Here is a 17,589-nt window from a genome sequence, read left to right on the forward strand (position 1 = left end):
GGGAGAACAGGAGGGAGATGTAGGGATGTTAAGTGCAGAACCAGCTCATGGAGGTCAGCCATTTTTTAAACATTGGCTCTAGGCTGAGAGACATGGAGGAGACTGAACAAATGAGTGGCTTCGTCTCATTTGTTTCATCAGGATGACTTGGATAGCCATGTAATAGAGGCCAGGGTAGAACCAAGGACCAGGAAGGAATCTGTTACAATAACCCAGGTGGCCCATGGTAGTGGGCCAGGCCACAGTGGAGCAGTGCAGCTGGTAAGAAGTGGTCAGAATGTGGTGCATTTGCTGAGATCCTGGACACAAGGAGAAGCAAAGTGAGGAGTCAGAGATGACACCAGAGTTTTCACTCTGAACCACTGAAAGGAAGACGTGGCTATTAACTGATGATGCTTTGCTGAAACTGAAAGGCTACTTACATGGTACCAAGCACTGATACGCAGTCCTTTTGAGTTCTGTAATATAAAGATTCACCATTTTGCCTATGGGAACTACTGCAAAACTTTATTGATAAATGGTGCTGTGATTTAATTTGACCTCCGCTCTAGTGTGAATCTGAAATGTTCTCCAAAGGCTCATGTGTTAAAGGATTGATCCCTAGAACAACTACATAGGATTAAATAGCATGAAGGCAATTGGAAATATGGATCCAAAGTAAGGGTCCTGAAACCGTCTCAGGGTGCTGTTGCATGAAGACCATCACCCTCGGTCAGTACCAAACATGCTTATGTGTAATTTTAAGATGATCTTGGAGACAAAAAGAAAATTTAAATTTCAGAATAGTTTAATATCCTAGGAAACATTTTCTTGATTAAATGAATGTCTGTTTCCTGCAGACATTTTTCCTCATCAGGAAAACAGGGTCAAACCCTCTATTATTTAGTTTCAAAACATGATGTAAATTAGCAAATGGCTTAATCAACAGGACCAACTTTTTTCTGATTCCTGAAACATTTATCCCTGCCTAAGAAATACAAAATAGCCTAAGTAATACAAAGTAGTAGATCCAATTATTGATTAGAACATATTCTCTATTCCTGTGTCTTAGAAATTTCTGATTCAACTGGTAGAGTTATCTTCTCCCTTCTGGTGTAACAGGGACAGAGACCAATGAGAAGTTAGTTATGTCCCAGTGAGAAGTAGGCAGAGGCAAGTGGGCTGCTGAACAGTTGTGAACCCCAGTCCCCACCGGAGGCAGCTGTGTTTGACACTATATCTGTCCTGACATAATGATACCCTGAGACATAACTTGACTCCATGAATTCTTGACAAGATATAATAGTCAGGAACCTGAACCATCATAGAACCTGAGCATTGGATCTTCCATGAGATACAGTCACCCAAGTAGGTCCTGACCCATCACAGGCCTCTATCCTGAGCTAATAAATGAGCCATGCAATTGATCCCATGTCTGACTTCTTTTCTTGTCTCCACACCCAAAAATGAGATTTTCCTTTTTCTTTTTGTAATACCCAGTTTTAAAGATTACTCAGTGTAGTATAGCCATGCCAAATAAGGCAAGAATTAAAGTAGGCTATAAATCATTGTCTAATCCACAGAAGTTATTCTGTGATAAAACAGATAACCACATTGTTCTTATGAACACACACACTCACTCCCTTATAGCTGGAAATGATCTATGTGAATTTTAGTCTCATAGCCTGTTGGGCTTCTTTTTAAAAAATCTGTCTTTGTAATAGTGTTATACTTCTTTATTTCTGGTTTCATATTTAACTAGGCTTCACAATAGTCTATAATTTGCTGGTGTTTCAGTTTTAATCTTACTCATGTTAAATGAGAATATTTCCTAGTCAATTTGTATGCATTTTTTCATGGGCCAGTATTTATTTTATTTCTGTTGCCTTAGTGTTTTGTATTTATTTAATTTCTATAGTTTTATTTGCCACTAAAAAGCTTATATAATAGAACTTAGACAATTCAGGAAGTTAGTTAGCCAATTCTAAGCACTGACTATTGAAATTGAGGTAATATAATTATGATCTATTAGTATTTTTTTAAATGTTCATTTTTCATTTTTTCCTGGATTATCCAAATGATTCTCATCCTGGCCTCACATTAGAGACTCCTGAGTTGCTTTTAAGACTGCCATTATCAGAGTCCCACTCAGGCCTGTTGAATTTAAAACTCTCCAAGTATTATACAAGAAAAAACAACAACAACAAAAATAAATAAATAAAAAGCTTTCCCCGGTGATTCTAACATGTAGCCTGGTTAGGAAGTTTTTTTGATTTGACTCTGAAGCTGGAGATCTGGGCCTAAATGAAGTACTTCAGGGCTCCTGCTTCCTGCTACCATCAACAAATCTGAGGATGTGAAATGAGAATTGAGAATTAAGGGTACCATGACTAGAAACCTGAAAACTACCTAGATGTTCTCACTTAGTCTGGTCATATACCTATACCTAAATTATTGTTTTGCAAAACTCTCAAGGTGACTCCTATAGCAAGCAAGAGAGAAAGATACAAATTTTCACAAACATATACCTGTGTGCACATCTGATTATATATTTGTTTTCTTATGGTGAGGATCTAATAGTATAGCCTTGCCAGTGAGTCACTTTAACAACACAGGAATCATTCCCATTATAACTCTTTATACACTTAAGGTTCTCATTTAATGTCTGAGATTTTGGTGTGATTAAAGAAGTGGTACTAAGTGGTAGCAGAACAGCAAATATGTATTGCATACTTGGCAGGAGGAAGTCACCACCCTATGAACTTTGCATGGTGAATTTTAGCCTATTTTATAGATATTCTTATCATTTCCATTTTATATATTCAATAGAAATGCCTCTGTTGCATTATTAGTCAGTGCTCTCCTTTGAATTTTATAAGGGGCTAGTGTCAAAATTACCATTTAAATATGACGGTACTTTTTGCAAAAAAAAAAATGTTGAGACCTTGATCATTATACTATGATAACACAATGACTATTGTAAATATATTGAAATAAGTTATAAGTAAGAAAATATCCACCTAAAGGCAAATTTGTTTTTATTCCTTTTATGAAATAAATAAATAAAATCCCTCTTATGTTTCATTTTATGCCTAATTAGGACATGCTGATCAAATTCAGCACTCAGGAACAATAATTAATACATTCTTGTACTATTTAATCATTTTTTTCTATTCCTTTTACTTGATTTCATGTTTTTTTTTCTTTTTTACTTGGCATTGGACTACTTTATATTATGATTGACTTTGTAAGCCTATACTAATTGTGTTTCTGAAATAGGTAGAATACAAATGTGAAGTAAATGTCTTAAATGACCAGATTGTATTTCAGTCTAGACCTTGAAATTGGACTTTGTCACTGATGAGCCCAGTTTGGAATTAAATGTTTATTAATGCTTTCAGGAGCAGGAATGCTCTTATACACCAGAAAATTTAGGGCCTGCACAGACTCATTTAATGAGGTTGAGGATTTACCTTTTAAGAAGTTCACTTTAATTGCTGTGTGAAGACTCCTGGATGGGCAAGCCCACAATCCATTTGGAAGACTGTGTTATTTATCTAGATGGGAAGGTTGGTGGGCTGGCATAAGGAGGTAATGAAACCACGGAGAAGAAGATCAATTTGAGATTTATTAAGAAGGCTGATAGATCTGCTATTTGGGAGTGTGACTGGGACCTGTAAGGGAAAGAGGAATTGAGAACTCTTAGTTTGAGAATCTGAGGGGCAATGGTACGTACCATTTACTATATTAGGAAGGCTGGGTGAGAAGTTCCATGTTTGAAATATTAATTTTGTGATACTCATAAATCATCAATATCAATACACAAAATAGGCAGTTAGATGAGTGAGTCTGAGGCTCAAAGAAAATAAATTCAGGAGTAATCAGTTGAAAGATGATACCTAAAACTGGGAGAGATCATCTAAACAGAGTATATAAAAGGAAGTTAAGAAGTCACAGCAATTCTTAGGTGCACATCTGTAAGGAGCCCCAACATTGCATGTTAACCTGAGGAGTCAAAAGAATAGTGATAAGGAAAACAAGGGAAAATGGTGTTTCAAACAGAAGGCCACAGTCAACAGAAGGCCAGTCAACCTAGTCCAGTGCTGGTGAGAGGTACGACAGGTGAGAAAAGAGTTGTTTCCATTGGATTTAACAAAACTGTTCATTGGTTACCAGAGAAGTTTCCATAAAAGGTCTGGGCATGTCATTAGTTCATTTTCTGTTGTTCTAACAAAATACCTGAGATGGGGTAATTTATAAAGAATAAAAGTTTGTTTGACTCATGATTCTGGAGCCTGGAAAGTCTAAGAGCATGATGCCAGCATCTGCTCTGCATCCGCTTGGAAGTCTGCTCTGCATCTGGAGAGGATCTTCTTGCTGCATCATAACAATGTGGAGGGCATCACTTAGCAAGACAAAGCAAACATTCCAGTTCAGTTCTCTCTTCCTCTTCTCATAAAGTCACTAATGTCATTGCAGGGGTTCCTACCCTCATGACCTCATCCAAACCTAAATTACCTCCAAAGGCTTTATTTCCAATTACATACAAATTTGGGGATTGAGTTTCCTACACAAGAAGGGACATATTCAAATCACAGTGGGGCAGAAGACAGAAGATGGTGGGAGAGAAGATGGAAGAGAAGGACAACTACTTTGACAAACACTGTTGAAAAGTTTTGCTGTCATAATGGAGAGGAATGGAGGTTGTAGCTGAGGAGCAGGACTGGGTTTCTAGCACTGCTAGAAGTGGTTGGTGTGTTGCTGGGATTACTTCAATTAACAAGTGGTGATTAATGATGTGGGAGAGGCATGGAGGAACTATAGGAGAAAAGTTCCTAAGAATGCAAGAGGGGACGAGGGTCCAAGCAAGAGCTGGAGAGTTGGTCTTGATAAGCTAGCAGGTACTTTCCCCATTTAAACAGTGAGGAAGAATAAATTGGGGTGAAAGTAGACTAGATTTTAGGTCAAATGGTGGGAAAATGGGAAGTTCAATTTGAAAGGCTTTCCTTTTTTAAAATTTATTTATTCTAATTTGTTATACATGACAGCAGAATGCATTTCAATTCATGGTACACACATAGAACGCAATTTTTCATTTATCTGTGACTCTACACAAAGTAGAGTCACACCATTCATGTCCTCATACATGTACTTATGGTAATGATGTCCATCTCATTCCACTGTCTTTCCTACTCCCAAGTCCCCTCCTTTCCACTCCCTCCCCTTTGCCCTACCTAAAGTTCCTTCATTCCTCCCATGCTCCCCACCACCCTCATTATGGGTCAGCACCAACATATCAGAGAAAACATTTGGCCTGGAAGGCTTTCTTTTATAAATAAAGTTTGATGCGATATGTAAGTTTAGGGAAGGAAAGCAGTTTGCACACACACTATGGGGAAGTGGTAGCAACAGGTGTGAAATATGCAAAAGGGTGTGGGAGAGAGAACCTACCAGAGAAACATAGTAGGATTTCCTAGAGATGCCAACATGACAGTTATGTCATGATCTGCTCAGTAGTGCCATCTTCAATAACATAACTTTTTATTTCTATTATTACAAACACTGGATAAAGGGGAGCCTCTTTCACTTTTGCCACCCCAATGCTCTCCATGTGACTGGTATGCTAGTGTCTGTAAGGTCCTTGCTTAGCATCTGGACAGCCATCTTAAGTGACAGCCACCATTTTTTAAAAATTTCACTTTCCTGTCCAAGGGAGTTTCTGAGAAAGACTCCCCACACCCTCATACCAACCCCACCTTTAACGGCATGCGTTAAGACCCACCCAGCTCTAATACCTGACCCTGCCCCATAAAAGTCCCAAACCCCAAGTCTGTTTTGCCTCTCTCTGTCTCTGCAGAGTGGCCTTTATTTGTCATGTCTGACAAATACACTCTCGTGTGTATCTCTGCCTGGTCTCCGTTTTCATTCCTTACTCGCCTGTCTCTGGGTTCCTCACTTTCCTTTAAAGTGTCATCGTTCTCATAGTTTATTCTTAACCTATCCAAAGTCAAATGCTTTTCCAGAGAGAGAGGAGACCTGTTCCTGTGTCAGTGTGCTGGTGGCAAGTGTCCTCAATCAGAAATTCCAGGTGAGTTCTCCACATCCACTTGGAATCACCAAGAGAGTCAAGCCTAATAATAATCACGGATGAAAGGACCTGTCCTTACCTTTGTCACCACAATGCAATAACAAGAAACCAAACAGAGAAGTGTATTTGACTTGATCAAGAGAATCACTAAATGCACAGATTGTCGGAGTTGGAGAGAGCCGAGGACATCATCAATGCCAATACCTCCGTTTTACAAGACAGAAACTGGAGCAGAAAGGGGCTGTCTGGGCTTTCATATTAGTTATCTGTAGCACCCAGGCAAGCATTCCATCTAGAGAACCTCTGTGAAAACCAGGGCGCGGCTGAAGGGAAATAATAAATGTTATTTTCTATCCCCTGTTCCTCCCCAGTGACCTTACCATGTGGCCAGTCAATGGAAATGTATTAACGCTGTCGTCTTGTGACCAGCTCTGTGTGATTACAGCTCAGTGGATGTTTAGGAATTAGTACCAAGAGTAAAGTATGCCAAAATGAGTGATTAGTCATGCTGCAGCCTTGACCTAAATAGCAAATTAGGCACAGAGCTGGGATTAAAACTCAGGACACCTGTGCTTTTCAGTCCTAAGGCCATCTCGTCTCCCTGGATGTGCCCCATGGCTGTTCACCCGCTCTGTGGGAATGGGCTTCCTTGTAAAAGGGAAGCCATGTGGAAGAGCATCTTTCTGAAGAGCCAAACTGAAAGGGCAGGAAGCGGACCCAGTTTCTTTCTCTCCTTTGGTAATTTTGACAAAGTGTAGTTTGAAGACGCTTGCTCTACCAGCTGCCATGGAGGGTCCGTGTGCAATGCTCTGAATGTCCTGGCTTCAAGACACACCCTCCCCTACCCCAGCTTTCCAGTGAGAAAGGACAAGATGATCTTAAAAAGAGTATTAGAAGAAAAACAGCTCCTTGTGCCCAACAAGGAGCAATGGTTTAGAACAACAACAAAAAATGAACAACCATGTGAAAAAAAATAATAATAAAAAAGAAAAAGGAAACAGATGTATTGTGGTGAAGAGTGTTTTGTTGGTTTTGGCTCAAGTCCCAAATGAGTGTTTCTAAGCTGACTTTCCCTATCTGGCCTCTCAGATAGGAGATTGCTTGGATGGGTTGTGGTTAAGGATAAGAGTGAAAAAAGTCCAAATTAAATGTCAAAATTGTATTGAAGACTGAAATTTTTTAAAAATCATTTGATCATTCCAAGGAGCACAAGAAGAAAAAAAAAGGTTATTTTTAGCATCGAATTCTATTGTTCTGAAAATTAAGAAGTTAGTCAAGGAACAAAGAGCAAAGAAATGAGTATCCTGAGTTTCATGCGCACTTTCCCCAAATACTTTTCCAAAACCTCCCATTTCCATCTGTGATACTTGCAACAGAAGTTGAAAGGGGCTTTTGGACCCGGATGTTCTTATGCTCTGCCTGTATGGCTATTCCGTGGCCTCCCAGGGGCAATGCAGCCCACCCTCAAGAGCAAGAAGAGTGGACTGTGAAAGAAAACTGGAGGCAAAAATAACAATCCTGGGGCTGGGGATGTGGCTCAAGCAGTAGCGCGCTCGCCTGGCATGCGTGCTGCCCGGGTTCGAGCCTCAGCACCACATACCAACAAAGATGTTGTGTCTGCTGAAAACTAAAAAATAAATATTAAAAAATTTTCTCTCTCTCTCTCTCTCTCTCTCTCTCTCTCTCTCTCTCTCTCAAAACAAAAAAACAAAAAAACAAAAACAAAAACATAACGCTTGCAAAAATAACAGTCCTGAACTGAGCAAATGAGTGTTAGCCAGAGGCAAAATAAATAAATTAATACAGAAAGAAAGTGAAGTTACAAATAAGAGTCACTTGACTTAACCCGAGAGTGAATATCTAAGACAAAGAGAACACCAATAGGAGGGTAGAGCCCTTAAAACTGTAGCCCAGAGCCAGACTTCCAGTAACAAAATCCCCACTTTAGGACTTACCAGCTGTTCAACCTCAGGCAAGTTACTCCACTTCTTTGAGTTTCTGTTTCCTCATTTGTGTAATGGGAATAATGATACCAGTCATCCTGAGAAATAAGAGAGGCTCTGCCAAGTGCTGGGAACAAATAGTGCATATATATATATATATATTTATATATATATATATATATATATATATATATCTCAAAAATGTAGCTTGTTGTTACTATTTGTTATTCAACCCATTTATGGATGCCTACTATGGGCCAGACCCTGCAGCAAATGCTTGGATTACAAGTGCAAGTAGGAAATCCTCCCTGCACCAGCTTTGTAGACCTCAATCCAGTTATTTATGCTAAATGTGATGCACAATCAACCTGGCTCAATCATTACTATATTTTTTCCATTTCTATACAGAATTAATGTTCTCCCTGAATTATTCTCATGGGTGTGTTTTTAAATTACCACATCTTACCTTCCTAACTCACTTGGATGATCTCATCTGCCTCTAACACTAGATTCAAAATCCTTGATGGGAGAGATCCTATGCTATTCTTTTGCACCTCCAGCTCAGAGCTTATTACCAAGGAGACAACCATCTACAGATGGTCCAACCTACACTGGTTTGAGTTTTGCATCACATTACAGTGATGCAAAAGCAACGTGCATTGAGTAGAAACCTCACTTTGAATTATGAATTCTGATCTTTTCCTTGGCTGGTGATATGCAGTTTGATCTCATGATGCTGGGTAGTGGCAGTGAGCCAAAGACCACGAAGAGAACAAGGCATACTCCATGGTGGGCTGCATTGCTGAGCTACCAGTTTCACTGGATTAGGGATACTAAATGTGTTTCAATTTCTGATATTGTCACTTTATAATGGAGTTACTGGGACTGATCCCACTGTAAGTCAAGAACATAAATTAAAAAGTTGACTTTCTTTACTGTTTGGAGGCACTGCAGTTTTAGACTCTGGTTTCCTTCTGCATTTTTGTTCTTGACCCCTACAGAGTCCTAGAGGTCTCTCTCATTCTTCTTTGTGCCCCAAAAACATACATTGCCTTTCGTGTCTCTCAATATCCTTGGGAATGGTGTAATCCTACCAGTTTTAAAGAGAGAATTGTAGCTCAGTATAAATTTTGCCTGTGTGGCAGAGCTGAGATTCTAATCCTGGATTGTCTGGTGCCAAAGTTGCCACGCTACCACTGCCACACAAACTTCTCTTCAAACAAGTGTGGAAGACTGAGGACAGGAAAAATTTCCCTAGGACAGGACACATGAAACAAAGTATCACAGCATATGATCCCACAGGAAATTGCTTTTAAAAATAATAATGCCAGCCTTTACACATAAGGGTCCATGAATGCCATATAATATTTTGAAGTCCCCCTCCTTCACAGTTATGTTTTCTCCCTTTTCATCATGGAATTAGCTATTTAGGAGCATATAGTGACAAAAGGACATGTGCAGAAGAATTATTGAACAGGTATCAACTTTTTAAAAATGCAGTCAATCAATCAGTGTAAATGATAATTACGCTATGCATTAAACCCTGTATGTTGAATCATCTGTGCATAAGAATTCTACTAAAGCATAAAAATTTGTATGTAAGCGTAGGAGGAATGGTGTTGTCAAATGCTACTATACACTTCCTAGAAGTCAAAGGTCAGATTCCCTTTGAATATGCTGTGCACATTAATGGTGAGATAAAAAGGCAGTGTCAAGGTTGAGAGCCTCTTAGGGAAAGCCCAATCAGCTAGCACCCAGAGAACCGGGGCACTACCACTCTCTGCACTGGCTGCTCTGTTTCTGACTCAGACACAACCATGTTGCATGTGTTTAAGTCAAATCTGCTCCCACCCCGTCTAAAACAAGATCATCTCCCTACATCAAAGAACCCTGTGGAAACTACTAATTCTATTTGGCTTAGGCTGCTTGACTGGTGGAGAAAATCCCCCCACAGGCCAGGATTCGTTGCTGAGCTGTCCTTTGAGAATATTTCAAAAGCTGTTTGTGGGAGCTCACTTTACCCTGGTGCCTGGTGATGCCAACCTTTGAAAAAGCGATTTGGTAATCCTATATGGTAAAACACATAACTTGAAAAGTCTTCAAGTGCTTTGATCTAGTAATCTCCCTTCTCACACACAATGCTGAGGCAAATTGCATCTAATTGCCATTTTGGATACCTCTGGGCACCTTGAACTCTACCTCTCCAAAACTCTGGATTCTTATCCCAACCAGTTCTGCTTGCAATCTTCCTCATCTTGGAAAATGACAACCCCATCTTGCCAGTTGCTTTTCTTTCATATGCCACATCAAAGGTACCAGGGAAAAATACCATGCACTGAGGAGATAATCACATCTCAACAGGTTCATTGCCACCTCCCTGTCATAGTCACTAGTTTCCATTTCCAAAATTGTTAACTGTCTTCCTTGCTTCCATACTTGCTCCAACAACTGTCAGAATAAACCATTTAAAACACATCATATACTTGCATAAGTAGGAACTCAAACATCTTCAAGGGATTTTCCTCTCACCCAAACACAATCCAAAGCGTTCTCACTTTGACTGCCACATATGATCTGCCCTCCCATCTCTTCCCATCTCATCTCCTTTACTCTCTGTTTCTTTCACTGTTCTGGAGCCTCAGTGGCTGGGGTTTTAGCTCAGTGGTAGAGTGCTTGCCTGGTATGTGTGAGGCTCTGGGTTTGATTCTCAGCACCATGTATAAATAAATAAAAATAAAGTTTCATTGACAACTAAAAGAAATTTTATTTGTATATAAACAATCTTGCCCTCAGGGACCTTGTTCTTCTGATTTCCTCTTCCTGGTACAGCTGGTCTCCCAAACATTGTTATGAATTCCACTTCTTTCAGGATTCTATTAAAACATCATCTCATCAGAGAAACTGACCCTGATATAAAGTAGCACCTTATGCAAAATAAACTACCTATCTTACAGGTGCTCTACCTTTTCCTTATAGCACCTGTTATTGCTTGTCATTATGGAAACTCTCAAACATTTCTGTTTTCTCTGGCTCCAGAATGTCAATTCCACAGAGCAAGAACTTTATCTTTTTCCATTCCCAATTGTAAACTTAGTGCCTGGACCACTAACTAATGTATCAAAATGCTCAGTAAAAATTGTGATATGAAGCTGGGGCTGTGGCTCAGTGGTAGAGCACTCTCCTGGCATGTGTGAGGCACTGGGTTCAATCCTCAGCACCACCCCAAAATAAAGTAAAGATATTGTGTCCACCTATAACAAAAAATAAAAAATAAAATTGTGATATGAAGAAATACAGAGGTGTTTGCTTTATAAGAATGTCATACATTTGGCAGCAGATGTGATAAGGGATCTATGTTTTCCCTAAACACCAGCTCAGTAGGTCAAAATGCCACTGAAAATGTGCATAGTTGTGCTGGAGAAGAATCATTAGCACAAAGTTGGAAGCATATTAATGTCCCTCCTCCAGAAAAAATGAACTTTGACTTTTTAACATCATGAACTGAGTTCCCAAGTTTTCTGAAGTGTGGCCAGAGAAAACAAAGATTTGATAGTAGATTTTCTTTCTCATTTTTTTTTCCTGAACCATGTAAGAGCAAGCTGCAGATAGAACACCTTGTAACAACTAAATACTTCAGTGGGCATATCCCTACAAGGACCTTCTCCACAAAACTTCATGGTAAATATTCAAATCAGGAAATCACCCCAGGTGAAATATACTACCCAATCTACAGCCTTTATTCATTTTTTGCCAAGTGTTTAGTTTTCATTTCCAGTGCAGAAGAGGATCCAGGAACATTTGTTGCATTTAATCGTCAAGTCTTGTGTCTTCATCTTGGATCAGTTAGTTCTTCTTTCTTCTTTCTCTTATCATAAGAGTTTTAGAGAGGATAGACCTTTCATTTTGAAGGTGAGTATTTAGAAAGCAAGATTTCTGATCATTGCTTCCAGAGTCTGAATGGAGAGAGATTTGGTATATGTGTGTGTGTGTGTGTGTGTGTGTGTGTGTGTGTATTTAAAATTTTTTTAGTTGTCAATGGACTCTATTTTATTTATTTATATGTGGTCCTGAGAATCAAACCTAGTGCCTCACACATGCCAGGCAAGTGCTCTACCACTGAGCCACAACACAACCTGACACATATATTTTTTAAAAAAAGTAATTCCATGCTCATTTTTAATCCAATCCCATATCTCAGAGTTCCTTATAATGTTTTTTTCAATATTTACAAATTCCTTCTCCAACAGTAAGAAGCTGGCTCCCATTTTCCTTATGAGAGTTCTTATGCTGCTGCCTTCCTGCCTGTCTGTCTTCAGTCCCTAACTTCTCTAAGGGAAAGGGCACAGAAGGAGAGTCATACATTCTTCATGACATAGATTCTCCAAGTTTTGTGGCTAGAGGAAAACTGCTAAAAGATAGGTCTGGGGAATCACCGTGGTTTGCATTTTTGCAGAATCCACCTGGGGGTTTGGAGCCAATGTACTCCTCCCTCAGATCTCTGGTGGTTCAGAAACAGCAGCCAGGCATCTCCACTTTGCCTCCTTGGGCATTAGGCACTATAAAAAGCACTGTCCCAATTGCCTAGATGCCTATTTTCTAAAAGGAATAAGCTAGGAACACATACAAATCCAGCACATCAAATACCATAGAGACAGATTCTTCTAAGTAGTTCTTGTGCCTGCTTCTAATTTGGGTATAGCTGGGGCTCTCTGCTCTCCCCTAACAACCACCAGCTGTTTGTACTGCTGCCCCCAAAAAGAGAAGTTTTGCTGGTGGACATTCATTAACAGACAGCTGTAGGTGTATTCAGGTCCTGGGGAAATGGTGGACTTTTTGCTTTTTGATATGAATTGGATCCTGGTTCTGTGAGTGATAGGGGGGAAATACCTGTGAGTGATTGAGAACCACCACACAAATATTTTTCAACACTTTATATTTTCGGTTTCTCAAACCAAGGAAACCATAGGTGAGAAAGGATAACAACCAAGCACTTAATTGGTAAGTAATTATGCTGTGCCACAGTTTTAAGATTACTCTAGGGAAACCGTATTCTCTGCTGAGTAGTTGTAATCTACATGCTCAACTGGAGATCACTTGCTAAACAGTAACCCAAACAAATCTCCCTTGCTTATTGATGTTGTGAGTGCTCTGATGCCAGTCATGACAACCAAAATAAATACAGAGAGAAATGGCTCATCCAGTCTCTTTTCCTCCAGAGTTAGACAATGTCCATTTTATAAGGGGGGGGGGGGGAAATGTCACGTGTTTGTTTCCAGATGGGAGAAAAGAAGCCTGCCTATTCCTATACCCACCCTAACACAGTGGTCCCTAGACCAGCAGCATTAGATCATCTGGGAACTCCTTAGAAATGTGTGTTCTGGGGCCTAACCCAGGCCTACTAGACCAGAAACTTCACAAGGCCCATTAGTCTGTTTTAAAACTAAAGTTTAATATACAATGTTCTAGATATTTCAGGAGCAGTGTTAAAAGACCTTGAGACTAACAAGATTTAGACTTTGGTCCCGGGTCGGGTGCTTAGGGAGCTCACCGTAGTTCTTCCAGCAAATGAAAAGGTTGTTTACAAGAGGCACATTTTGCTATATTTAAGGCGTAGGAAGTTGTTTCTGTACTTACAGGTCAAGGGGTCGCTTCCCCTTTTGCCCCCACCTGGATCATGTCGCAAACTGATGGTGAATGTGAGACCCGGCAGGGGTCGCTGCTATCCATGGAGAGAGACTGAGGGAGCGTGGCAAGTGAAGCCCAGAAGCTTTGACATCACACTAAGCTCCTCCTTGCACGCACACATTATACACACACACAAACATATACAGACACTCATACACACACACACGGACCGCGTAACTCCACTCTTCCCACTCGCTCCCATTCTCCCTGAGCCGACCCCTCCCGCGGCAAGTGTGTGTCTCGGCACAGCCATCAGCCAGGCCTGGAGCGCACGCCAGCTGCCCCAGCGAACCGGCGCGCAGTGGGGGCGGCCGCCGGGGCTGCGGCCGGACCCGCTCACCCCGGCGCTCGGCTGCGGCGGCTGGGACACCCCGCCTGCGAGTGGCCGCGCCCGCCCCCGCCGGGGCCGGAGCGGGCAGAGCTGCCACCCCGCACGCTCCTGGGCCCCCTGCCACCCCATGAGAGAAGAAGCCGGCCGAAGGAGCAGGACGCTTGGCAGCTGGACTCCTCCGCAAGCCGAAGCGCCCCCTCCTTTCTCACCCCCAGCGCTCCGGAGAAGCAAGATGCAACCGCCGCGCTTCGGCTAAGAGGCGAAGGGGCCGGCGCCACCCGCTCGCCCGGAATCTGGTCCCCGAGGCGGCTGCGCGTCCCAGCCGCGGCTCCACGGGCCCGGGAGTGAGCAGTAGCAGCAGCAGCCGGAGAAGCGGCCGGCCCGGGGTTGGCCCGGGCTGGGGAGGAGGGACGGAGCGGGAGGAGGGCGCGGGGGGCGGGGAGGGGGCCCCGGCGGATAAAGATGGCAATGTCTCTCATCCAAGCGTGCCGCAGTCTGGCTCTCTCAACATGGCTGCTTTCCTTTTGTTTCGTGCATCTGCTCTGCCTGGACTTCACCGTGGCCGAGAAGGAGGAATGGTATACCGCCTTCGTGAACATCACCTACGCCGAGCCCGCGCCGGACCCCGGGGCCGGGGCTGCGGGAGGCGGCGGCGGCGCCGAGCTGCACACGGAGAAGACCGAGTGCGGGCGCTACGGGGAGCACTCGCCCAAGCAGGACGCCCGCGGGGAGGTGGTCATGGCCAGCTCGGCCCACGATCGCCTGGCTTGCGACCCCAACACCAAGTTCGCCGCGCCGACCCACGGCAAGAACTGGATAGCCCTCATCCCCAAGGGCAACTGCACGTACAGGGATAAGATCCGGAACGCGTTCCTGCAGAACGCCTCCGCTGTGGTTATCTTCAACGCGGGCTCCAACACGAACGAGACCATCACCATGCCCCACGCAGGTAAGCTGCCCCGGACGGTGCTGGGCGGGTGCGGGGGAGGGGAGACCCAGAGGACAGAGGCGCCGAGAAAGATCCTGCAGCCCAGCTCCTTTCTGGAAAGTCCGTGCTGCGCGGAAGACGCGTCTGGGTTCCCCGGACCTATTAAGTTTTGCCCCGCGTCACTTTGGGGGCGGGGGATTACAAAGAGTAGAGGATGCACTATATTGGGCAAATATCAAAGAGCTTGGCATAGCGCCGCTCGGACGCGGCTTTGTTGAGGTGGGCTGACTTTTCTGAGAAGACTTTGGAAGGCGGGCTTTGGAAGACAAGGTTCGGGTATTGGTCTTGGTTAGTGACCGGTTCTGCACCTGTTGGGAGCCGGTGTATCTGATAACTGGCTCTGCACTCGGGTGTGTGCATCAGGTGCTCCCCTGATGCATGCGTCTGTGTATCAGGAGGTGGGTAGAGTTACCTGCTAGCAGCTTGCCACTGCAAACTTGCTTCTTCTGCAAGTTAGGTTTCCGCTCTTCGTGGGAGATTAACAGTACCCCCCCTCCCCCACTGGTTTTACACACGTCATAAATAATATTGAAAGTACTGAGCTCTGCCAGGCTGTCATCCTGAGAAACTGACAAGCACGCACATTGGTGAATAAAAACAATCCTCAGCAAGCCAAGAAGAGCATCGTGGCCATGAAGTTATAACTACTTTTCCAGTGTTCCATTACCCATTGCCTGATTGGAAATTTAAATATGTTCAAAGTTTTCTTTCTGGCAAGAATAAGGCGATTTCAGGGTGGGGAAGAAAGTAAGCTTTTCTTGATGATCTTAAGTACCAGAACTAGAAATACACCCCAAAGTTCAACTTGATGACACTTGTGCCTGACATGAGCAATGCTTCTCTGGTAGGAAAAATAGAGAAATCTTAAAAGCTCTATTTTTCAGGATTGTTAGCATAAGCCACTAGGTTTAGCAGAGGAGCCTCCTTGAGTGAAGGGTACTGCTTGTATCTGTGTGCCTGAGAAGTAGACCTCCTTCCTTAGAGGGGCTCCTGGCCTGAGGCTGTGGCATACAGTGGAAGGCAAGAGGGACAGAAGTGGCAGATGTGTTTTCTGACTGGAGTAGCCTAATCAAAAATATTTTCTTTTGGAGCCAGATTAAAAAAAAAAAAAACACTGAAATGGAACACCAAACTTTGGCTACTTTCATGGAGGTGTTCTCTTTGGGGACAAGTTTCCATTCCAAGAGCTCATGTCTCCTATTTGTGAAATATATCATGGATTTGCCTCTGGTAATCAACACCAGCTGTTATAGTCAAGGAAATTTGTCAACCTTAACACAAGTAGGTGGGGAGGGGAAATGTTAGAGACTTAGGAAACACAGGCCAGAAAAAAAACGCAGTGCTGTGTTAGTTAACAACAAGGAGGGAGGCCAGTTACCTTAGAAAAGTTAGGATACAGCACTTTAAAAATATTCTGTATATTTCCTTGAGTTCAACAGTTTTCTAGGAGAAAAAGATTATTCTCTGACCCTAACCAGAGGAGTGCTGCTTAAATTTGATGTCCAAAGATGTTAGGACTCTGGAAGAACACTTTAAGTCATGTAAAGTATCTTTAAATAAACATATTGTTTAATATAGAAGATTCAGAGGGTGGGAAGAAAGGTGTGAAGGAAAGGTTTTTCTTGGTTTCTTAAACTCCAAGAGAATTGTTAACTGACTTTACAGGATTCTTTAAATGTGTCCTTGTACATAAGAATGAAATTTTAAACTCAGCTTCTTTGAGCACAAAGTAAGGCATCATTTGTTCCTTTCTAAAAAGGTTTTCCAGGACTGGCAACACACTGGATCAATTAATGGCTGGCCTGTTCTTAAAGAAAGCACTAAGCTGATTTTCCATACAAGTGAGGCTTGATTAAGGCACAGTGGGAGTAAAAGGTATACTAATAGTAAAGTTGTAGACCAAAAAAAAAAAAAAAAAAAAAAAAGATAAAGGAGATTCTTTACTATCTAATAGTTTCCTGTTTCCAAAAATGTGTTAATGCTTTGAGAATAGCCACAAAGCTCCATCTTATCTTTTGACATTTTGCCACATTAGCCAGAGGTTGCACTGATTTCTGCTAAAGTCTTAGTATAAGGAAATATGTGACAGGGTAGCATGGTGAACCTGTTGTTCACACTCACATTCCTCTGTCTGAATCTCAAAACAGCCAGCACTGATCTGGCAGTCAATGCCTTATACTTGGTTCCAGAACTTAAAAGTCGTTACTTTTTCTAGTTACATTGGAGTCAGAGTTCTAAATTCATGTTAGAAAATTATACATTTTAGATGCCAATCAAATATTCTTATTTTGTGAATTTGGAATGCTATGTATCAGAGATCCTTATAGGGGTAGACTTTTTAATTCAGTCCTCAAAAAGTTTTAAAAAAATTCAAAATCTGATGTTATATCTCCTCTTCTTTAGGTCCTTTATTTAATTTTATTTTTTTATTAGTTACACATGACAGTACAATGATCTTGACAATTCATACATTTGAATCAAATGGGGTATAATTTATCATTTTTTTCTGATTGTACAGGTTGCAGAAGCACATTGGTCATACAGTTTTATATATACACACACACACACATACACA

The 17,589-nt window shown here is 41.9% G+C and overlaps 1 protein-coding gene and 1 long non-coding RNA gene across 2 annotated transcripts in view; one reads left to right on the top strand and one right to left on the bottom strand.

The window, feature by feature from the left end:
• LOC308654541 overlaps positions 1–14,358 on the bottom strand; it is a 61,979-nt gene extending 47,621 nt beyond the window's left edge. Inside the window, exon 1 of the long non-coding RNA XR_014023288.1 lies at positions 14,236–14,358. This is a non-coding gene — a long non-coding RNA (uncharacterized lncRNA). The remainder of the gene's footprint in view (positions 1–14,235) is intronic.
• Positions 13,511–17,589, top strand: part of RNF150 (ring finger protein 150) — a 222,296-nt gene continuing 218,217 nt past the window's right edge. Inside the window, exon 1 of the mRNA XM_081304140.1 lies at positions 13,511–14,975. Within this exon, the coding sequence (XP_081160266.1) occupies positions 14,489–14,975 (487 nt within the window). The 5' untranslated portion in view covers positions 13,511–14,488. The remainder of the gene's footprint in view (positions 14,976–17,589) is intronic.

This window comes from Spermophilus citellus (assembly GCF_964194105.1).
Source record: "Spermophilus citellus genome assembly, chromosome: 8".
NCBI classification, from domain to species: Eukaryota; Metazoa; Chordata; class Mammalia; order Rodentia; family Sciuridae; genus Spermophilus; species Spermophilus citellus.